The 24,024-nt window shown below is 43.4% G+C and overlaps 1 protein-coding gene across 43 annotated transcripts in view; it reads right to left on the bottom strand.

Annotated features, from left to right (window-relative positions):
* PTPRD (protein tyrosine phosphatase receptor type D) overlaps positions 1-24,024 on the bottom strand; it is a 2,806,079-nt gene that overhangs the window by 47,234 nt on the left and 2,734,821 nt on the right. For all 43 annotated transcript variants that reach the window (XM_073668359.1, XM_073668367.1, XM_073668350.1 and 40 more), the window contains 2 exons: positions 19,725-19,848; positions 1,137-1,312 (listed from right to left, as the gene is read on the bottom strand). In XM_073668359.1, coding sequence (XP_073524460.1) covers positions 1,137-1,312; positions 19,725-19,848 — 300 coding nt within the window. The remainder of the gene's footprint in view (positions 1-1,136; positions 1,313-19,724; positions 19,849-24,024) is intronic.

The raw sequence follows: 24,024 nt of genomic DNA, 5'->3' as shown, positions 1-24,024 counted from the left end.
TCTAGTGGCCGAGCTCCATGGAAACCAACTATACACTAAGAAAGATAAAAACTTTCATAGCAGGAGAATAATGACAGATAGAAAAAGCAAGTCAATTGAAAACTTATTTTATTGTAAAACTAATTAAAGCAATTTAATAACTTCAGAATGCCCCTTTAAAGCAAATTTGTCACATTTCACAATAAAAACTGCATACATTGGTAATCCATGTCAAAATGTCATCATAACCCAATCTTCACCCACATAGTCTCAACAAACTCCTAAGTGCCCCCCCTCCCCCTCCCTGCGGCTCCTGAAATCTCACAATGCTTAGCATAAGCTGAAGCTGTCATGGAGGAAAGTCATCCATCATCATGTGGTGCTTAGAGCGACCTTTAGAATAGTTCAGCTTAGGGTCTAGACATCGATCTAAATACGGAAGTATGATTTGATCATAAAAATGTTATCTAAATATTATGAGTGACATTCTCATAGGTTTCAATAGAATAAATGTATACCAAAATATGTTATTTTTTTCTTTGCATTTGTTTGACAGGTTAGTATTTGGATACTGTAACTACATCACATAAAGGGAATCTGTCAGCAGTATTTTTTTCTGTGAAATTTGAGAGCAGCATAATGTCAGGGCAGAGATTCTAATTACAGTGATGTGTCACTTAGTTTTCTGGAGCAGAAACCACAGTTTTCTCTGTTGCAAATTTAGCAGAGCTCAGAATAGTGAGCCTTGTATAACCCTGCCCACAACTCTCTGATTGGCTGCTTTTTCTGTAGAATGCATATTGAGAGAGCTGCTAATCAGAAGTAGGGCCGTTGTTGGACTAGGAGCCACGCGGAAGCATAAAAACACAGCCTACATTGCTGGAATCAGGATATCTCCCTCCACATCATGTTGCTCTCAGATTACATAGCAAAAACCTGCTGACAGATTTCCTTTATATGTAGTGTTTCTACAATATTCCTATGACTTGGGTATGGTTATTTAGTAGAATTCACTGCTAGAAGCAATGCTTCAAAAGGACAGTATCTTGGCAAATAACTTACAGCTATTCGTATGCTATTATTCTACCCAATACAAACTCTGTACAGTAATCTGTATTAAAATGATATATTGTAAAGCAAGATATATATATAATTACCCTTGACCTCTCCTCCAGTTTGGTCATCATTACAACTGTAGCACTCCGTTGTTCCCACATCATTCTCCAAAAATCTCCGAAGGTTTCTGGGAGAGGTCCCTGTGTTGCTATATAGGCATTTTGCTTTCTGTAACCATCAATGTAATTGGAGTTGATGTAGTCACTTCCTGGTATGCCTGGAAGACAAGAAGGGGCAGGACTGATTGTAATGATCCATATAACATCAGTAATCAAAACAGATACTTTCCTATGGCTTTTTAAAGCTATCATTGGAAATTATTAGTTTGGAAAGATTTCCTTGTAACAATATTACTTGTTCGGTTGAAAATAGAAATGCAGGTTCATTTACAAAATAAGATACCAGACATTGGGCTTATTAATATATGAAAGGCCCAGTCACCTAACTATCAAAGCTAAATAAGTAAGTACTCCTGCCTATTCAGATCAATCTTTGTCTACAAGTTTAATGTAATTGTTAGTAGGGGAGAAAAAGTATAGTGACTATAAGGCCATGTTCACACGTTCAGTATGTGGTCAGTATTTTACCCCAGTATTTGTAAGCCAAAACCAGGAGTGGGTGATAAATACAGAAGTGGGGACGTGTTTCTATTATACTTTTCCTCTGATTGTTCCACTCTTGGTTTTGCCTTACAGATACTTATATAAAATACTGACCAAATACTGAATGTGTGAACGCGGCCTAAAGCCCCCATCTCACATAGCGAGATCGCTACCGAGATCGCTGCTGAGTCACGGTTTTGGTGACGCAACAGCGACCTCACCAGCGATGTCGCTATGTGTGACACTTTGCAGCGATCAGGCCCCTGCTGTGAGGTCGCTGATCGCTGCAAAGTGTCCTGGACCATTTTTTGGTCGTTGCCCTCCCGCTGGTCAGCACATATCGCTGTGTGTGACCAGCGGGAGCAGCGATCAGGCTGGTAACCATGATAAACATCGGGTTACAAGGGGCACACGCACACCTAGTAACCCGTTGTTTATCATGGTTACGAGCCTGCTAAAGTGAGCGGTAACCTCCCGCTCACCGTAGCAGAGTGGTAACCATGATAAACAACGGGTTACTAGGAGCGCGTGTGCCCCTAGTAACCCAATGTTTACCATAGTTACCAGCCTGCTCCTGCTTCAGCAGGCTGGTAACCAGAAGCAGGACATCGTGGAAAGATTCTTTCCACGATGTCGCAGCTCCCCTGATCGTTGGTGAGCCTGCCTGTTTGACAGCTCACCAGCGACCACATAGCGACGCAGCAACGATCCCTGACAGGTCGTATCGTTGTCGGGATCATTGCAGCGTCGCTAAGTGTGATGGGGCCTTAAGGCATATAAGACTGGATTCACACAAAGTCAAGTGTCTTGATGACAGACACATCTAAAGTCCCAGCTGATTAAAGGCACAGATGTGGGCAACTGTTTGCTTATTTGTCTGTTATTGCCAACATTATTAACCTCTTAATAATGCTGTCAAGCCCCTCATGACCAAGCTCCATTTTTAAAATCTGACATGTGTCACTTTATGCAGTGATAACTCGAAAATGCTTCAAGACATCCCAGCTATTCTCAGAACATTTCTTCGTGACACATTGTGCTTTATGTTAGTGGTAAATTCAACAAAGTCAATATGTTTTGCATTTTCTTAATGAAAATATCTGAAATTTGACTAAAATTTAGAAACAGATGGCAATTTTCAAATTCTGAATGCTTATAACCTTAAACTAGATAAACTAGATCGTCATACTACAGAAACCAGATAATAAAAAACATTTCCCATATGAAATTTCTCAAACATCCTTTTATTTTGTAAGAATGTCAAAAGGATTAAGATTTAGAAGCATTTTTTTCAAGTACATTTACAAGTCCAATTTTGTTCTAACCTATTCAGTTTTGAAGTGCCTTTGAGGGGCAAAAGTATTAGGAACAGCACCCCTCCACACCCCCCAAAAAATGATACTGTTTTAAAAATGACATCCCTCGATATATTCACAACTGCTATCAGGAAGTTTGTTAAGGTTCTTCACGAGAATTAATGCACTGGAGTAGAGTGAAAAAAATAAAAAAAAACTTTTTTTTCCTACTAAAATATTGCTTTAGGCTATGTTAATACATGTTGGTTTTTTTCAGCGTCACAAATCTGCAGCAAAACCCAACTCTGGCAGGACATCAGCTGCGTCAAAAACGCAGGTTTTGCTGCATTTTTTGTGCATTTTTCAGCGTTTTTTTCACTGTCCTTTTGTGTCTTTATGCATGTGACGCGCCCCCTGGGCCATATTCTTTTAGGGGGAATATCCGGAGCCGGATCAGATGGGGGTTGTAGTCTTCCGAGTGGCTGTGACCCGGTCCGTGCCCAGGGTGTCAAACTCAGTTGTATGTGGCAGTCCTACAGATGTTATTAAGTTCTTTATTGTCGACTACGCCACCCGTTGTATTGCGGTCACTATGGCCGCCGCTGCAGCAGGGTCCGCTGAGGCTGATGGTGTAGGTGCAGCTTGTGATGGTATAACCCCCAACGGGTGGGGTATAGCCTCAGGGGGTCAGGTGCAGAGGATGGGGGTTGTGGTGGTGCAGCGTAGATGTAAAATGAAGACAGAGTCGGGTTGTGCAGTTTAGGGTATTTACTCACTGCTGATGTTCCGGTCACTCCAGCTTCAAGTGACCTCCCGAGCCGTGCTGCATCCACCAGGTCCTGGATCCAGCCAACCCCCAAGCGAGTCCGGAGCGTGACCCTGAGCTCTCCTTCTGTCCTTTCTCTGGCCGTCCCCACTATTGATCCACCCAGGTCCAGCTCCCTCGGGCCTTCTGTTGGGAGACCCTTGGCCTTGGGTTCCCTGACCCTCCACGTGGTATGCCTTCGGGGTGGATGTGGTGGGTGGCCGTGGCAGACGCTGCCCACGGCCTTCGGTCTCTGGCTGGGGTGTGTTTTTGCCCCCACCAGCTTGGGTTCCGGTACCCTGATGCCGACTCTTCACCCGTGGATTGGATTTGGGTTCTTAGAGTCCTTTCTTCTGTTTCCCCCTCTGGGTCTCTCTTTCTTCTCCTCTCTCACTCTGGCTCAGGCTTCTCTGCTCTGCTCTCCTGCTCTCCAACAGACTCTTTGCAAAAGGCTGACTCACTCCTCCTCTACAGCAGACTGACCCTGTTCTTTTATGGTGCCCACCTTATATACACCCTCTATGTGTGAGCTCAGGTGACCAGCACCCAATGAGCTCCTATCTTTACCCAGGCTGCTCCCCCTATCTGCCCCTACACTACTTGGGATGTTCCACCCCCCTCCCACTCCAGCCAGGAACAGACTCGGTCGTACCTGCACATTTCTAAGTGGGAGTACCGTCGGTCTGCTCCTCGGAAATGGGATGTGTGTAGTGCATGCAGCCTACCGAGCTCAGGTCCACACTCCATCCTTACCCGGGAGTGGAATATCACACCTCTGGGTTGAGGTGCAATACCCCTGTAGCAGCCGAATCCTCAGGGTGCTACATTCCCCCCTGGTAAATCACAGCACGTCCTCGGGCTGTAAGACATAAAACAACACCAAAACATACAAATTTTTTTCATCAACATATAAAACATATAAAACAATATATATATATAGATCAATATAAAACATTCTCGTCGCCTCTGGCTCCTCCTCCGGTCACTGTGCAACGTGTGACCGGGTAAAGTGCGACAGTCTCTCTGGAAAACTGGTTTTCCTATAAAACCGGTAGGGGGCGCTTTAGGACGCGCAACTATATACAGGGATTATGGCCGCTCTCAGTCCTCGGCCAGGTATTGGGGAGGAATGACCGCTCTCAGTCCTCGGTCAGTGGGATTAAGGGAAAAACGGGTAAACAGTTCACACATGCTGGTCCCAACGGGGACTATATTAGCAACAACAGTTTCAGTTTCAGTTTCAGTTTCACGGTTTCAGTTTACGGTTTCAGTTTACGGTTTCAGTTTACGGTGCCCCGACGGGCAACTATATACAGCTTCTGCTTCGCTGTCCTTAGCGACGGCGTCCTCCTGCTCTTGCTTTATGGTTACCTTTGGCTTCAGACCCGTCCGGGTCCTCTTGCTCTTCCTCCTCACACCGCAGCTCTTCCTCCGTCAGGCGATGCACATGGAGGGCGTAGGGACCTTTGGCACACTTGTGCCGGGTGAAGGTGACCTCGTCCCCGATGTAAAGGTCACGACCTCTGTGTCCCTCCGGTAGGTGGGACTCAACGTCTCTCCTGGTTACGAAGACGTCGCCTACGGTGTGGTGGTCTCGGATGAAGCCCCACCCATGCTGCAGGTTAAACTTTATCACAGTCCCGGTGGTGCGGGGACTATGCGCTGCACGGGGGGTCTCTCCTGGCCCGGCTCTTCTGCTCCGCGCTCTTTACTTGAGCTTGCTGTTCCCGGACCCGCCTCTCTCTCCGGAGTCGGGGATGGTGGAACTCCGGTGGCCATATAAATGGCTGCCCATCCGGGCACGTGTGCTGGGCGTACAGGTCCTCTCCCAGATGCGGCACTCTTGGTGTTATGGGCGCGGTGGTGTTAGCGCCCGGGTTGCCCGGGCCTTGCGGCCAGGCCTGGGGTATCTGGAAGGTGAAGGGCACCGTAAGGACGGCGGCGCCCTGGGCTACTTGGCCCTGCGACCAGGCCGGTGGCTCCGCGGAGGTAGGGGGCGCTGTTGGTATTGCGGCGCCCGGGGGTACTAGGCCTTGCGACCAGGCTGGTGGTACTTCCTGCTTGGTCACGCTCGGGGTCGAGGCGTGTGACGTCACAGGGGTCGCGGCTCCCGTTTGAGGCCTAGTCTGCGGCGGTGACGTTGCAGCGACGGGCACGGCAGGATAGACTTCGGGCTTTGCGACGGGGAGCTGGGGCAGGTACGCGGTTTCCCGGTTTGGGGTATAGACGTCCCCTTTACCTGCCTCCACTCGTTCGGCTCCCTTCTCGGCGCCGTCTCCGGCCTTCAGTCCTCCCGCGCCATCCTCAGAGGCGGTCTGTCTCCTCATCTTGGGTGGCGTGCTCCGCTGACAGGTCTCGGTCTGCTGGGCCATCTCACGGCTCCACTCCGCCAACGTCTCTCGCTGCACCCGGGCCATCCTCCTTGCGAGGCCCTCCAGAGCGGTCTGTGCACACTCCCGGTCTCGGGGGAGCTGTGCTAGGACCTCCACTAGTCCTAGTGGGGTCGTTGTTTCCAGCAGGCTCCTGACCAACGGGTCGGTGCTGCTCTGCTCTCCTACAGTTGTCTCCAGCAGGCTCCTGGCCAGCGGGCCGGTGCTGCTCTGCTCTCCTTCCTCTGTTTCTAGCAGGCTCCTGGCCAACGGGCCGGTGCTGCTCTGCTTTCTCGCCATCTCCGGGTAAGCTCCTCCGATACTCTTCTCCAGGCTTCTTGCCTCCGGGTGCGCTCGCTCTCGACTGCTCCAGGCGGCACCCATCTTTTCTCTCTCCTTTCGTCTCCTCCCACCTCGAGGGCGGTCCCGGGGCCACTTGGTGACTGTCAGCTCCAGGGGCAGTTCTTTCACGCTGACAGACACCTCTAGCATCACAGTCTCTGTTGGTGGGGGCGGTTTCCACTTTTGGCGCCATTTTCGGTCCTGGCCCACGATGGGAGGTGGCCTCCCGCCACCCTCTGGCACGCCCATAATGGCGTCCGCTCTGACAAGGCGGGAAACCTTTGGAAATGGCGGGAATCGCTTCCCCTTGGCGGGAAACTCTGCAGATGGCGGGAAAACGCTGTTAATGGCGGACAACCGGCTGGAATCGACCTGTGATGGGGTCCGATGGCGGGGACCCTCCGGAACCGGCAGGAGACTTCTTTTTGAGGTAAACTTGTTCTTTTCTTCAGGCACGCAGTACCCGGTTGTTGCGGGCACGTAATCCTGCCGACTACGCCAAAGTTGACGCGCCCCCTGGGCCATATTCTTTTAGGGGGAATATCCGGAGCCGGATCAGATGGGGGTTGTAGTCTTCCGAGTGGCTGTGACCCGGTCCGTGCCCAGGGTGTCAAACTCAGTTGTATGTGGCAGTCCTACAGATGTTATTAAGTTCTTTATTGTCGACTACGCCACCCGTTGTATTGCGGTCACTATGGCCGCCGCTGCAGCAGGGTCCGCTGAGGCTGATGGTGTAGGTGCAGCTTGTGATAGTATAACCCCCAACGGGTGGGGTATAGCCTCAGGGGGTCAGGTGCAGAGGATGGGGGTTGTGGTGGTGCAGCGTAGATGTAAAATGAAGACAGAGTCGGGTTGTGCAGTTTAGGGTATTTACTCACTGCTGATGTTCCGGTCACTCCAGCTTCAAGTGACCTCCCGAGCCGTGCTGCATCCACCAGGTCCTGGATCCAGCCAACCCCCAAGCGAGTCCGGAGCGTGACCCTGAGCTCTCCTTCTGTCCTTTCTCTGGCCGTCCCCACTATTGATCCACCCAGGTCCAGCTCCCTCGGGCCTTCTGTTGGGAGACCCTTGGCCTTGGGTTCCCTGACCCTCCACGTGGTATGCCTTCGGGGTGGATGTGGTGGGTGGCCGTGGCAGACGCTGCCCACGGCCTCCGGTCTCTGGCTGGGGTGTGTTTTTGCCCCCACCAGCTTGGGTTCCGGTACCCTGATGCCGACTCTTCACCCGTGGATTGGATTTGGGTTCTTAGAGTCCTTTCTTCTGTTTCCCCCTCTGGGTCTCTCTTTCTTCTCCTCTCTCACTCTGGCTCAGGCTTCTCTGCTCTGCTCTTCTGCTCTCCAACAGACTCTTTGCAAAAGGCTGACTCACTCCTCCTCTACAGCAGACTGACCCTGTTCTTTTATGGTGCCCACCTTATATACACCCTCTATGTGTGAGCTCAGGTGACCAGCACCCAATGAGCTCCTATCTTTACCCAGGCTGCTCCCCCTATCTGCCCCTACACTACTTGGGATGTTCCACCCCCCTCCCACTCCAGCCAGGAACAGACTCGGTCGTACCTGCACATTTCTAAGTGGGAGTACCGTCGGTCTGCTCCTCGGAAATGGGATGTGTGTAGTGCATGCAGCCTACCGAGCTCAGGTCCACACTCCATCCTTACCCGGGAGTGGAATATCACACCTCTGGGTTGAGGTGCAATACCCCTGTAGCAGCCGAATCCTCAGGGTGCTACACATGTACATAAAGTTCAGTGAAAAAAAAAATCTCATTCTGGTTTTGGCATTGTGGGGGAGTTGAATTGTTCAGGAATAGTTTAGACACTGGCAATGCATTGAGTTTGTATGACACTATTTACTTTCACACTATGGGGTGTCACATTCAAAGCACAGGATTGTTCAATTTCACACCTCACTGGGCCACAGGTATTGTTCAATCTCACACCTAGCTTAGCCAATGTTTACACTACTACACATCACAAATTTAATTAAACTCTCCTAACGCAAACAAGCATCTCAGTGAACAAGACAAGATGGCAAAATCACAAAAATAAATGAGTTTTACATACTGCGGTACTTGCTTATTTTCACTAAAAACGCAGCAAAACCTGATAGCTATGTTCACACATCATGTTTATTTCAGAGTTTTTCCAATACCCATTACTTCCAATGGGTGAAAAACGCTGAAAAAATACTGAAGAAAAGCTGAAAGAAGTGACATGTTCTATTTTCCAAAAACCCAATCAAGGAACCAAATACGCAAAAAAAAACAAAAAAACAAGATGTGTGAACAGAGAATTCTGGTTTCTCATAGACTTTGCTGATACTGCAAAACGCAACTGTATATTTGCATAAAAATCTGAAGCAGAAAAACCTAACATGTGTGAACATAGCCTTAATCTCAATTATTCACAAGAGGTAATAGGAAAAAAATGACCCACAATTTGTCATGCAATTTCTCCTGAACGTAGCAATATCCCATATATGGTGAAAACCTAATGTTTGGACACACGACAGGCTTGGAAGTGAAGAATAGCTAGATTTTTGAAGCACAAATTTGACCCGAATAGACTGCAAATATCATTTTGCATTTGCAGAGGTTCTGATGTGCCAGCACAACAGAAACCCCTGACAAGTGACCCTATTCTGGAAACTAGAAACCTCAAAAAATGTAACTAGGTGTGTATTGAGCATTTTCAATCCACAGGTCTTTCACAGAATTTCATTACATTTGGACGTAAAAAAAAAAATTATGTTTTTTCCAGTAGAATGTTGTTTTAGCCAAAAATGTGTCTTTTTACAAAGAGTAATAGGAGAAAATGGATCCAAAAAAATTGTTAAACAATTTCTCCTGAATACAGGGATACCCAATATGTGTTCGGAAATACATTTTTTGACACATGGAATGGAAAGAAAAGAGCTCTAATTTGTCTGCAATAGATTGTGGACAACATGTCACATTTGCAGAGCTACTGAAGTGCCAAAAAGCATAATCCTCCCCCACAAGTGACCCCATTTAGTAAGCTATACCATTGCCATTTTACTTTCATGTAACAAGATCTGTAGTTACTTCTCCAAGATGTTTGGAACAACTTCCCTGCTGAGTTACTTCAAACACTGGGTGAGGGTACATTCACACTAGCTTATAACAAGACCAAGTGCTATCCAAAGCTTTAAAAGATAACACTCAACTCGGCCCAATGTTATACTATGGGGCAGTGCAGACCTGCGACTATTTTTCTCATGCCGATATGGCATGAGAAAACAATTGCAGCATGCTGCGAGTACTTCCGATAATTGGACCGTGTGTACCCATACAAGTCTATGGGTGCGTGTGACACATTGGGATTTTTGCCTTCCTCTTGATCAATATGTAACGTTATAGATAGTACTTGATGGACTTGGGTATCCTTTCAACCTTAAAACTATGAACTTAACCCAATGTTACTGGCTGTTCATATGTGGTGCATCCCTCATTTCACAGTAGAAATGGTAATACATTAATTCATTGTGTCCCTCCTATTATTTAACAACACAGTCTATTTATGGTCAGAAATAAGAGCAAATATAGAGATTCCCTACCCAACACTGCTTGCTATGAAGATAAGAGAATAATGATTTGTTGGCATGTGTTTTACACTCTCGAATCGTTTGTTCACAAACAAAACCTCAGATCGGCTCTGTAGCTTGTGTGTTATATAATCAATAGCAGGTTAGTGATTTTAGTCTATATATAATGTATAATTGGTTTGTAATAAAGATCACTATGTGAGTTATTGTAGATGTAAACAATATACTTATCCCTTAATCAATAGAACGTTAAAGGAAACTCTCGAGCCGTAAACAACAGTTATTCTCAAGCTGATTATTTGAGGAAATATTCCGGGCATAGGAAGACACTTTACTGGCAATGCTGGAAACGTATTGAATTACTAAAGAAATGGAATTGAATGTTTTTGTTGCCGGAGGGTGCCAGCTAGCAGTGCAGTTCATCAATATTATTAGACTTTGAATTCTTTGCCCGTAGAGTTAGACTCGAGCATCTTGATACAAGAGCTTCTCAATGCCAAGAGCTGGAAATTCACTTTTTAGTAGAATGGGGATTCTCCCACTACTGGTGAAACATTGTAAAAGAAGCATTACAAAATATGTCCAATGACGTTCCTTATTTCAAATCTTTACTATAATATTTACCAAATAATATGCAGCATTATTGTAACGCTGCAGTACTTTATCTCATATTCAATGCTGCATGGTGGCTAGCACTGTAGTCTTACAGCACTGGGGTCCTGAGTTCAAATCCCAGCAAGGACAACATCTGCAAGGAGTTTGTATGTTCTCCCCGTGTTTGTGTGTGTTTGTGTGGGTTTCCTCCAGGTTCTCCAGTTTCCTCCTACTCTACAAAGACATAATTTAGATTGTGAGCCCCAATGGGGACAGTGATGATGATATTTGTAAAGCGCTGAGGAATTAATGGCGCTATACAAAGGGTAAGATAACTTTAGAGTTGCTACTTCAAATTCTACATTTTCTCAGCTTTCGGTGCTATTCTTAACTGTGTAAATTCATTTCTTAAAGGGATTGGTCACTTCAGCTTTAATTTAACAAATGTGGTGTGGACATGATTTTGTGACACTTATTAGTATATAAGTATTACAGGTTCTTGTTCTGTGCTGCTTTATGCTTTCCTCACAAACTGCTCAGTTCTCTTTTTTCAAAATGGCTGTTAATGGAGGGGCATGGATCAGACCTGTCCATCTGCTTCCTCCAACTGGGAAGCTGTTTTTCAATTGGATGAGGTTGGTAGACTAATCTGGTCACATGCTCCTCCATCAACAGCCATTTTGTGGGTACGAGACCTGTGAATCTGTGTGGTAAGTGGCGCAGGAGGAGAACCTATAATAGTTATATTTTAATATCTGCACATTTATTAAAATAAAGATAAAGTAGACCCTCCCATTAACATATTTTTTTTAGTAGTCAGAGCATAATTTTGCAATGCACAGCACCAAATCCCCTGCAGAAACCGCCCCAAGGGCAAGTTAGTAACTTGTGATTGGGAGATGGTTATGTTCTATGTTTCTATACGTGGCCATGCAGTGGTTGTCTAGAAAAGCATAGCCATAGTTATACCAATGCAGGCCAAATGTCAGTGATTTTTAACATGTTGCTTCAATGTATTGAACTCATATTAAGAAAAATTTGAGTTCATGACAACATTTGTGGAAAGCTAATGGTGAACACTTCACATCGAAGAAAAGAAAAAGACTGTCGGTGCATCAAAATAATGAAGCTCAGAGTGCTATGAAAATGAATTAAAGTGGTTATCCATCCACCAATAGACAATCACTATTAATGGGCTCAAGGAGGTGAATAATAAAAAAAATGGACCCTGGAAAAGAATTACCCCTCCTTACTCAGCACTGTATATATGCATCACATGAGTTCTGCAGCCAATCATAAGCCACTGATCAGCAACAGCGTTCATATTTCAGTTGAACCCCTGGCGGACACAGACAGAGGAGGGCCCCTGTGCAAGAACAGTATATTGGCCCTTTGCAGTCCAATAGGTCATCATAATATACAATTACAACTGCTTCGGAGGTGATAGTGAAGCCCCCTCACCTCTTGGACCCCTGTACGGCTGCACAGGTTGCACCATTGATATGCCCGCCCCTGAGTTGAACGCTGATATGGTTGATATCCACATTTCTCTGACACCAGACTGGATGGGTCCACACGTTGTGACTTACTACAATGCTGGAAAGCACACATGCCTTTTACCGCAAATGTCAGCAATTTGCAATGTGGTTATTGTTTGAAGGTGTTTTTTTTTTAACAAAAAATAGCAAAAGTGTCAATTCAGCTCCTGTGTTAGAGATAAGTATCCCAGGAAACCTCCAGGGTAGACAATCTGTGGTCTGAGTGTGGTACACGGAGTATGGCTTCCAGGTCAAATAACTCTCACTGCTCTAAAAGGGGATGATCTCCAGCACCAAAGGAAAGTAGATAAAACTTAGACTTAGTTATATAGGATACAATAGCTATGATAAAGGTTTTGTACTCGAAATGCGTAAGCATTATGTTTTTTTTAACATGTGCACATTCTGCCAATTATTTTTTATCCTACATCAGAGGTGGGGAACCTCAGGCCCGCGGGCAATTTATGGCACTAGCTGACCATTAATCCAGCCCCCACGCAGATTCCTGGGGACCGCAGTGCTTGGGCCGGCAGCTGTATTTTAATAGCCGCCGGCCCATTAATTTCTTCTTGCTCTGTGAACGCAGTGTTCACTACTGAATGATGAGTCACATGGAATGAAATATTACGTCCTGACAACAGTGCCAGTACATACTTTGTGAGCGGTGTTAGCGAGCAACTTGCACAGCCCCCGAAGGATGGTATAAATGTCCAAATGGTCCTTGGCAGAAAAAAGATTCCTCACCCCTGTCCTACATGACTAAAGGCTAAGTTTTTACTACTTTCTTTTGATGCTGGAGGACACCCCCTTTTAGAGCATTGAGAGGTGTGCTTTTTTACTTAGATAAAAAACTTTAACATGCTTCCCCTTGAAAAATCACTTGGCCAAAACCAAAAATAGTTGAGATTTTCTGTAAAAATGTGTAGTTTTGCCATTTTTGGCTAAACCACACGCTACTGCATCATATGACCCCATCATTCTATATATGTCCTTGTGTGATTTTAGGACCTAGCTACTTGTTTAATCAGTGCATTTTTTTCTACTGATTTCAAAAGATGTTGGAACATGCGTTATTACTTTACAGATTTTTATTCTTTAGTGTTTGCTATCTCAGATTGTGAACCCAACCTTGAACATAAAGTAAACCTGAATATAAGCAAAGTCAACTGAAAAAAGTGACAGTAAAAATATTAAGGAAACAAATGAAATGACTTAATACAGAAATAATCTTCTAATCGCACCAGTAATAAAAATAAACGATAAGCCGCTTCTAATTTTAAAAAGCAATTAATAAAAAGAGGCGATATCACAATGACATTTGAACCATGGCCGGGCTAGGTCTGATGCAGTAACATCACAACGCTCCCTTCCAATAGAGAGAAAACAACAAGTCTCAGTACAAGGAATGAACTCTTTTAAAGATGGATTAGCTGGTGTTGTAGGCACGAACATCTCCTGCCTCGTATATTACTTTAGATTTGTAATATGCATAATTCAGGAATAAAAAGAATATTCATTTTTCATCCCTGGTAACACAGATCCAGTGATTAGCAGTCAATCACTTACAGAAAGCTATCATGCAAACAATCAAGAGAAACCCAAGTCAAACTAAGATGCTTTTGATTTAAACAGCAGTAGAGATATATCAAACATTATTCTGGCAAGGAATTGTACAGATTAGAAGAATAATGAGCAGATGACCTTGGTCGACTTGGTCCATGGCTGATATATAGGCAGAAAATATGACGGAGCTTTCAAACTATAAGCAATAAAAGACTTGAAATAAATCAGTTTTGCATTTACCGTAAAGACGTTCTATGGTTGGTGCGGGTTTATGTGAAAACTAATAACACACATTTTAAAGAGCAGGCAATATGATAGCTCAGCACATTATTTGTATAAACTTTAAAAGCCATTTAGTAGGCACACAGTGTAACGGGATTGGATGGGGAATGTCAGCGACCGTACAGCACACCGACATGATGATTACAGACTAGATTATCCTGAACTGGCACTGACCCCCTGTTTAACCCATTCCGATTCACATTTCATGACATCATTGCATTTTAGTAAATGGAGTCACACTAGTGTATGCTGCTGAATTCGATTGTGGGAAATACTAATACAGATGTATAGACAATGTAATGTGTTTTCAAGTATATATACTTATACTATATATACTACCGTATATGGGACACCTACAAATGATAACTACAGGAAGCTATATGACATCCCATTTTTAATCCATAGGCATTATTATGGAGTTGCCCCTTCCCACTTCCCCATCTCTGCTGCTATAACAGCTACCACTTTCTTGGAAAGGCTTTCTACAAGATATTGGAATGTGTCAGTGAGATTTTTTTGTCCATTCATCTAGAAGAACATTTGTGAGGTCAAACACTGACGTTGGATGATAGGGTCTCGCTCACAATTTCCATTCTAGTTTATCCCATAGATGTTCCATGGGGCCTCTGTTCACACCAAACTCCACCAACCATGTTTTTGTGGAGGTTTTGTTTGCATTGGGGCACAGTCATGCTGGAGCAGAAAAGGGCCTCACCCAAATTTTTCCCACAAATTGTAAGCATACAATTGGTCAAAATGTCTAATAATATTTCCCTTCACTGGAATTAAAGGATCTAGGCCAACCCCTGAAAAACAACCCCAAAATATAAACCACCACCAAGCTTTACAATTAGCACAATGCAGTCAGGCAGGCAACGTTCTGTTGGCATTCATCAAAACTAGACTCTTACTTCAGACTGCCAATAGAGAAGCGTGGATCATCACCCCACAGAACATGTTTCCACTGCTCCAGAGTCCAGTGTTTTAAGCTACTGTATTCAATACTTGGCCTTGTGCTTGGTGATGTAAGGCTTACATGCAGCTGTTCAGCCATGGAAACCCATGACATGAAGCTATTAGCTCACACTTTATATGCTGATGCTAATGCCAAAGGAGGTTTGACCTCTGCACTTTTTGAGTCAGCACAGTAGTTGGGACTTTTTTGTCTGAGATAGGGAAATCAGATTGTAAGTCTCAATGGGGTACAGAATTCAGCACAATATGCTGGAGCTACATAAACCATAGACATAAATAGATTAAGAAGAACTAAACCCATTAAAATAATAATTGATATCCTTTTCCTGTATTCATATGTTGAGCCACAGACATATCGGGGAGCCACACACCTCCTCATCACCACTGCTTAAAGAAGGCAAACCCAGAAAAATGTTCATTGTCAATAATGATGTACATGAGGCAAATAGTAGCTAGTTTTCTTATTGATCATATAATAAATGAATTATCTGTTCCATTCTCAATTGTCCCATGTGACCAGTGTATGACTCTCAGGATCATACATCATCTGTGTCGGTTTCGCTATGCACTTCTATGACGACTCACATTAATGCTCTTATAGAAACACATAGAGAGACTGACATCTGGTCCACACAGAAGATGTTGTATTATTCTGAGAGTTAGGGCTCGGTCACACTGGCGTATGCTCTCTCATGCGAGAGAATCGGGCCAATTATGCTAACGACCCTCGGCTCACACTCTGTCAGACTTTGATCCAAGTGTCATCTATGTGTGATCCGATTCTATGAGAAAATCGCAGCACAGGTGCGGAGAAGATGGAGAACGTAATTTCTCAATCTTCTCCATTGTTCCTGCGAGCATACATTGGACTGCACTCGGATGACATCCGAGTGCAGTATGATGATTCACACGCATCCATACACTTGTATGGCGGGCTCGTGACCTCAAGTATGTGATTTGCATACGAGAGGTCATGTGCTGACTAGACATGTGTGACCTCGCTGCAGCACGGTGGCTAGCACTGCAGCCTTGCAGCACTGGGGTCCTGGGTTCAAATCTCACCAAGGACAACATCTGCAAGGAGTTTGCATAGTCTCCCCGTGTTTGCATGGGTTTCCTCCCACACTCCAAAGACATACTGATAGGGAATGTAGATTGTGAGCCCCAATGGGGACAGTACTGATAATGTCTGTAAATTGTCTGAATTGTATAGCACTGCAGAATATATATATATACACTATATTTAAATATATCATTTTTTTTTAACTGAACAAAACTGCCCAAAATCACATTATGATGAAAACCAATACCAATGGATTATATCTTTAGCTCTTTAGAATTTCTTGGCCATACTTTACATACAGAGCGGTTGTAGCCCCCTCTCTGGAGGCTAATGTTCTCGAAGATTACAGAAAGACACTACTGGTCTATTACTAATGACCTGGTACAGCAGAGATCATTTGTTTTATGATAATGGAGTAAGATAACAGTAATGTTGTCATGTGCGCCTGACGCAAGGAAATGAGAAAATATTTAATACATTTTTATTTGATTTTCCATAGCTTTCCTTCCTAAGCATGCATCAGTAGAAGTGCCATGTATCCAGTGTAGCATCTGTTCTCGGGACTTGAGTGTGCTTCCTCTAAAATATGAGGGCACCATTGCTGACAAGGGACATTTATAACCTAATATTTTGAGGTATGTGTTACAAAAATATATTAGATAGCCTCTCAACTCTATTATAGCCTGAGAAATAAATGTAAATTTCTTTTGCGAAAAGCATGTCATTTCTTGACTTGTTTTATTATGTGTAACTTAATTTGCACCATTTCCTGCTGGATAAGTTACAATATTTTTCTCCCAAGGTGCTAAACTGTTCTTTGCAACAGCAGCCACAGAATGCGCAGTATGGATGTATTAGGGATCTATTGTGTGAATGGATATTTGGGGCTATTTGATGGTTGCTTGTTATGATGTGTTTATCTATAAAGTAGGGTTACCCGCAGAGAAGAGATGACTACAGACAAGCATGGGCAGATAAATATGGAAAGTAATTCTACAGCATTGATAGCAGGCGACAAACTTATTCAAACAAACATCCAAGCTACTTCTTCAACTGGCCAAAGATATAACAATTTTGTTAAGAATCCGAGTTTAAAGAACAGTCTTCAATGATAATTGTCACTTTAACGATACTAAAGTTCTAAAAGGTCTCCAAAGTGGAGATCCTACCATTACATTTCTATAGAAAAGGGTTGTCTAAAACAAGATAATCTCTAGCATTCTATGTTGTCTTCAAAAGTAACTGCTCTCAGGTTGGATTTTCAGTTGGCTGCTTTAAAGGGATAAGGGTACAAGTCTCTCTAAGTGCCTGCAGACTTGTGGATCCTCACAGCACGCTGGCGCTGAGAGTGGCGGGCTCGTGACCTCAAGTATGTGATTTGCCTACGTGAGGTCATGTGCTGACTAGATGTGTGTGACCTCACTGCAGAATGGTGGCTCAGTGGTTAGCACTGCTGCCTTGCAGTGCTGGGTCCTGGGTTCAAATCCCACCAAGGACAACATCTGCAAGGAGTTTGTATGTTCACCCCGTGTTTGTGTGGGCTTACTCCAGGTACTCCAGTTTCCTCCCACACTCCAAAGACATACTGATAGGGAATCTAGATTGTGAGCCGCAATGGAGACAGTACCGATATTGTCTGAATTGTAAAGCACTGCAGAATATGTTGGCGCTATATAAATAAAAAGATATGTCTAGTCAGATTGTGGACAGAAGTATGCAAATTGCATAATTGAGATCACATGACCACCTGCTCCCAACACCAACACAGTGGAATCCTCACAGTGCCTGCAAAAATATAAGTCTGTAGTCAAATAAAATGACTGCAGACTTGTACCCTAAGGCCGGACCACCCCCTTAAGTTAAAACCTCCACCAGGGTTTAGGCCATGTTCACAGATTACAGAAAGTCTCTGCTGCAGATTTGGTTGCAAATAAGTTACCAAGTAAAACATGTGGATTTTGTTGCATTTTTGGCTGCAGATTTCTCCCTGCTCCATTTACTTAGCACTGAATTGGGTGAAAACCACAACATGTGACTGGAATTTTGAAAAACTTATATGGTTGTAATGTACTGTAAATTGCTCCAGATTTATTTATGAATCTGCACCATAAATCCACGACAAATCCATAACATGTGATCTTGGCCTCAGGCTCCCAAATCACCAAACTATTAGTAGCAGATTGATGTTGATATCATATTCCGTGGATGATGTGGCATAATATAGAAAAGTATTTTCAAAACTGTGCAGGCTACACTCTAATGGTAAAGAGTCATGGGGGTGGTGCTGCTCTTCTGAAGAGTCATGGGTGTGGTGCTGCTCTTCTGAAGAGTCATGGGTGTGGTGCTGCTTTTCTGAAGAGTCATGGGTGTGGTGCTGCTCTTCTGAAGAGTCATGGGTGTGGTGCTGCTCTTCTGAAGAGTCATGGGTGTGGTGCTGCTCTTCTGAAGAGTCATGGGTGTGGTGCTGCTCTTCTGAAGAGTCATGGGTGTGGTGCTGCTTTTCTGAAGAGTCATGGGTGTGGTGCTGCTCTTCTGAAGAGTCATGGGTGTGGTGCTGCTCTTCTGAAGAGTCATGGGTGTGGTGCTGCTCTTCTGAAGAGTCATGGGGGTGGTGCTGCTCTTCTGAAGAGTCATGGGGGTGGTGCTGCTCTTCTGAAGAGTCATGGGTGTGGTGCTGCTCTTCTGAAGAGTCATGGGTGTGGTGCTGCTTTTCTGAAGAGTCATGGGTGTGGTGCTGCTCTTCTGAAGAGTCATGGGTGTGGTGCTGCTCTTCTGAAGAGTCATGGGTGTGGTGCTGCTCTTCTGAAGAGTCATGCTGGCTGGTACTCCTCCTGCATTGATGTCCGATAGGCAGGGTGCTTCATCCAAAGCTACCTCTAAGGGCAAACAGGATGTGCATGCAAGGTATTCTGACCTCTGCATAAGGAGAATGCATTTGGTGGTTAATGAACTAGGCCTTTCTTTAGTATTGGCTGCTTTTTAGCTTTGCCCCCTTACTTCATACCGACGTGCAGTGACAGTGGCTAAGGTATACTCTCTCAAGGAAGTTGGGTAGTATGAAATTCTCCTATTTTATTACAGGTTGAGGCTGCAGATCTGCTTTTTCCTATTGGCTGCTGCGCATAAACATAAGCTCACCACAACTGTAGAAGACGGTCAGGGTATGCAGAGCTTGCTGTATACTTATCAGAGGAAGGGCATACTGATTATAAACTACAAGCAACTAATCCACCAATGAGAAAAAGATATACGGTGGGCAATGAGCCTCGGTAAGAGTGGGGGTGGGGGTGCAGATCTAATTTTAGATATAGTAAGCACTTATACAATCATTTAATACGGACTGATTTTTCACCCCTTAATAATGCCTGCCCACGCAAGTGCACTCTTATCAAAGAATACTTCACGGTAAGTCAACTGCCAAGTCAGCCATCGTGAGGAATAACAAAATATATACTGAGATAACAGATAATAGTTTTTATATTTCTGTAACTCTTTACGTTCAGGCCATGAAGTGAAGAGCGTTAACCACTAGCTCAATATGCAGAAATACGTGCAAGTTTGGGAAATAAGCAGCTGCTCATTACACGTTGACAAATTTACAATGCCACTGATGAAAGGAAGGAGGAATGGCTTACCTTCGATGGCTGAAAGCAGCACACGCGAGTGATCGTATGCAATAACATTTGCATATCTATTCTTTGGTTTATTAACTTCCAGGTTGGAGTGCTCCCATGTGAACTGCTGCCCGGGATCAATAGACTGTGAATAGAACAAGAGAACATAAAATAGGTGTGGAGTAGTAATGAGAACTAGCACCAAAAACACTAAGGTACATTTAGAGTTACATAATAAAAAACAAGAAAGTCACTAAATATTTAGTTTTAACCTATAGTTAGATAACAATACATAACCATTCACAACCGATCTTTGACTTTTCGTTTTTTTTTTTTATTTATATCATTATTATTTTTACACCATGTCACAATGGGGATCATGTAGGTTGTTTGCCATTGAGAGTTGATATCTTTCTAAGCCGATGTTTTTTTCAATCGTGTTGTTATATACAGTAAAGAGGGAACGTGAATAGCTATCCTTTCTTCGTGTAACCTACTGAGCTAAATTGCAGGCGTGGGTGATATTCCATTTTTACGTTTTGCCATACAACACAGTTTTCATTCATTTCTACAATTGAGAAACTGAGAATCTATCAGTTATCTTACGTCAACGCATCTGCCGGTATGCTAAATGTGTAGATTGACCTTCAATGAACCTACACTTATACACTTAAGAACTGCATAAACAGCCATTCAGCAATATATATTAATGGAATTGCTCCCAGTATAATAACAAATATACATAATCCCACACGGCGATGGGGAAAATCATCAAGTCCATTATGAGGTATGGCTTTATGACAGCCTGCCTTCTGCTTATGGAGCTGGAGAAACTGCTATATCTACTAGATGGCTGACAGCGAAGATGTGAACAAGTTTATATTGTAAAGCTCCATCTTGTATATAATAAAATAGATGTAAGTAAACTAACAATAAGATGCCTTGCTACAATTTATGCTACCCCAGATATTGTAAAAACACGTTACTGTGTGTATAATATATAACCTTCTATTAAAAAAGGTTATTCACCGCAAATATTTATGAAATACAGCATCAGGGAATATATCATATATACAATCACATGGATCTGACCACTGGAACAGATCAATCCCAAAAATGAGGATCATGCGTTTCAAATTTGCAGAGATGGGTATGCACATATATTCTTCCATTTATTCTAGAGAGCTTATAAGAATAGTCGAGTATGTGTACCCATTCTATTTTGGAAATTTTGTTTGATTTTATTAATATGCTTTTATCCTACCCCTTCTTAAGGTAAAGCTACACAGATAGGTCGGGTCATGGCTGGATAGAGCTGTGGGTATGAGATGCTGAAGTTTTTTGATTCTTTATCAAGCAACCGCTTGATTTTGTGGAGGAACAGCTACTTTATCCAAAAAAATTGAAATAATTGTTTAACGAGCAATTTAAATACCGCATCAGCTACCCAACCAATCCATTAGCTTTACCCTTCATAGCTATTCTAACGGATGTTGACTTCCAATTTTGAGTCAAGCTTCCACTTGTGCTACCACCCAGTGTTGGCTAAGAGCCACAGTCTAAGCTCAACTCATCTCAAGAAGGAGGTGGGCAAGGAGTTGTAGGGGGTGCAGAACCTGATGGCCAAACACGTCCCTCCCTAGATTCCTCCTGCAGACAGCACTTTTCTATGTTCTCTATTGGGCAAATGGACAACATAGGGCAGGGTCCCACACTTTAGACCACCTATACAAGGCACAGTGGAGAGCCACTTACAAGTAGCTGAACTCAAGGTGATGATCTGAGAAAACTTCATTAAATATAAACCCTTTTCTTTTAGAATATCTGCATAAAATAATTTTATGCAGATGTCTCAATACCAAGTTCTAATGTCACTGCCCTAATGATGCCAACCTTGTAGCTATTAGTGAGGTTGTCCTGTTTCAAATATTATTAGTCCATAAGCTCAGAGATATATAAAATAACAAACTGAGCTTTAAATCGCCCTCCTCATATCCAGTGGTGCCTAACAGCTCTGGTCTTTGTTGATTGAGTGCAGTGGTGGCGTGACTTCTACAGTGCTGCAGCCAATCACTGAGCTGCTGTTGATCTCACAGCACTGCTGCAGCTGATCAACACAGAATGAATCAGTGGCGGAGAGGCATCACTAGACCCAGGAAGGGTGAGTAAAAGCCCAGTTTGTTATTTTTTAAGACGCCAAGCCTATGGGTTAATAATACTTGAAACGGGACTACCCTTTAATCTGTATTGCACTGTACCAAGCGTAGAAATACTAGATTCTATCAGGGTTTGGGTAATCACTAAAGTTGTATACATTTCTAAACTGATACTTTGTGGCTGCAATCAAAATTTTACATCTTGATAAAGGTGACTCACCCAATCAGTACTTGATGAGTGAGCAATGTAATCATACAATGAATGAGGTTGGCGAGGATGTGCTTCACATAATCAACATTCTCAGCTCACATCACTTCTCCTATTTTTATTTTTCATTTTTTCAAGGTTGAAATGCAATTTGATCTCTTCTCCCAATAACGATACATGCCATGTCAAGCGTACTCCTAGCTACAATCATCTAAAGCGGCTTAGAAGTATGAAAAGTCAAGCAGATGTCTTTGTCAGCCATTCAGCAGTTCATCGGTGTACTAAGGCATTGCCATCAGCATATTATACAGCACTTTCTGTATACTTCCATAAGATTAAAGTCCAGATGGTCAAATCCACTTATTAACTCTAAAGCCTGTAGGCAGAGGCAGGTGGAATCTACTACCATTGTTTTTCTTTCTGTCTATGTTGTATCGTCATGGACAGGTTTAGACAAACCAAGGCAAACAGATAGCTGTATACACTAGTGAATACACAGACACACAAACACATTCATTCATTCATTCATTCATTCATTCAGTGACAGAATGATCTCTGAGCTGTGAAAGACTAACAACTCATTTGCACTTAGTCTGCATTAAAAGGTTTAATAAGCACATTAAAGGCTTAATGGGCAAATCTTCAAGAGGATTTAGTGTCCAAGCCAAACGGGAAGGCAGCACATTAATATGATGCTGGCAACCTAACTCATAAAACTGATAAAATATAAGACAACTATATATATCGTTTTCATACCTTCTGGTGCCTGTAAAGAAGCTTTACATAGCACATGGATAAAGAGCACAAAAGTAACTTGGAGGACTCTGTTGGCCAAGTAGCAGTTAAAAAGAATGCCTCTTTGACATATATCCTTAGATGTCTTACCCTTCAGGTTGTGGAGAGTGACATGCCAGGTCTGGCACTCCAGTATGAGGAGACTTAAACACATTGCATGCTCCTCTGGGAAAATAACTTTTCAAATTATCTCTTCAGAGAGGAAGAGGACTTGAACTCTAGTGCCAGCTATCGGAAGCAGCAATCGCATAAGTCATCGATCTTTTAACAAGCCTTAAAATATGACTTAGGATAAAAGCCAAATCAGAATTTAAAGGTAAGTGGCAGAGAGTGCAATACCATGAGCCAAAACTGTACAGCAAAATTCTGGCAGAAAGTAAGCCAACTAATAGGTGTAGTAAACCTAGATTAGACAGTCAAAACATTTGCCAGATTTATCAAACAGCATAATCCACTATGATAAAGTGGGAAAGAGCTATTGCATGTATAAGCAGGCTAGAATCTTGTGAGCCCAATCTGGGATCATCTACTTTGGGAAGACTTTATATAGCTATGTGTACTATATGGGTATACATCTACCGATGACTAAGTCTTAGTTCGGATATTATTTTGCAAAAATTAAAACATTGTCACCTCTCCTGACATCTACGTGATTTTAAAAACATACCAAAATGTACACAAGATGTAATAATGGAATTTTAATATATTTTTATTGACAATTTACTGTAGAAGATAAAAGTCAAGATCAACTGGCAGAATGAATCCCCCCCATACACATCAGACTAATGACAGCCATACCCGCCAATACTGATGGGATCAAGCAACACTGTAATGTGCATGGGGATGCCGGCCAACCGATTGTAGGGGTAAATGTTGATCGAACATGTCGATTTTGTACGGCTGATCATTTTGTTCTCCTGGAGATAAGCCACCAGCAGAGATCACTATCGGTGGATTTTTCAAAGCGATCACAGCAGCGCTCAGCCGAATAAGCGCTCCTGTGTATGGGAGAGACTACTGAGATGGATTTTGACTGAACGATGGGCCGAAGCATTGTTTGGCCAACAACCATCTACTGCGTAAGACCACGTTCACACGCTCAGTATTTGGTCAGTATTTCACATCAGTATTTGTAAGCTGAAACCTGGAGTGGGTGATAAAT

The sequence above is a fragment of the Phyllobates terribilis genome, unplaced genomic scaffold (assembly GCF_046119375.1).
Source record: "Phyllobates terribilis strain yellow unplaced genomic scaffold, ASM4611937v1 Scaffold_1__5_contigs__length_1240528914, whole genome shotgun sequence".
NCBI lineage: Eukaryota > Metazoa > Chordata > Amphibia > Anura > Dendrobatidae > Phyllobates > Phyllobates terribilis.
Note: the sequence above shows the minus strand (reverse complement) of the source record. Positions and strands in the feature narration are given on the sequence as shown.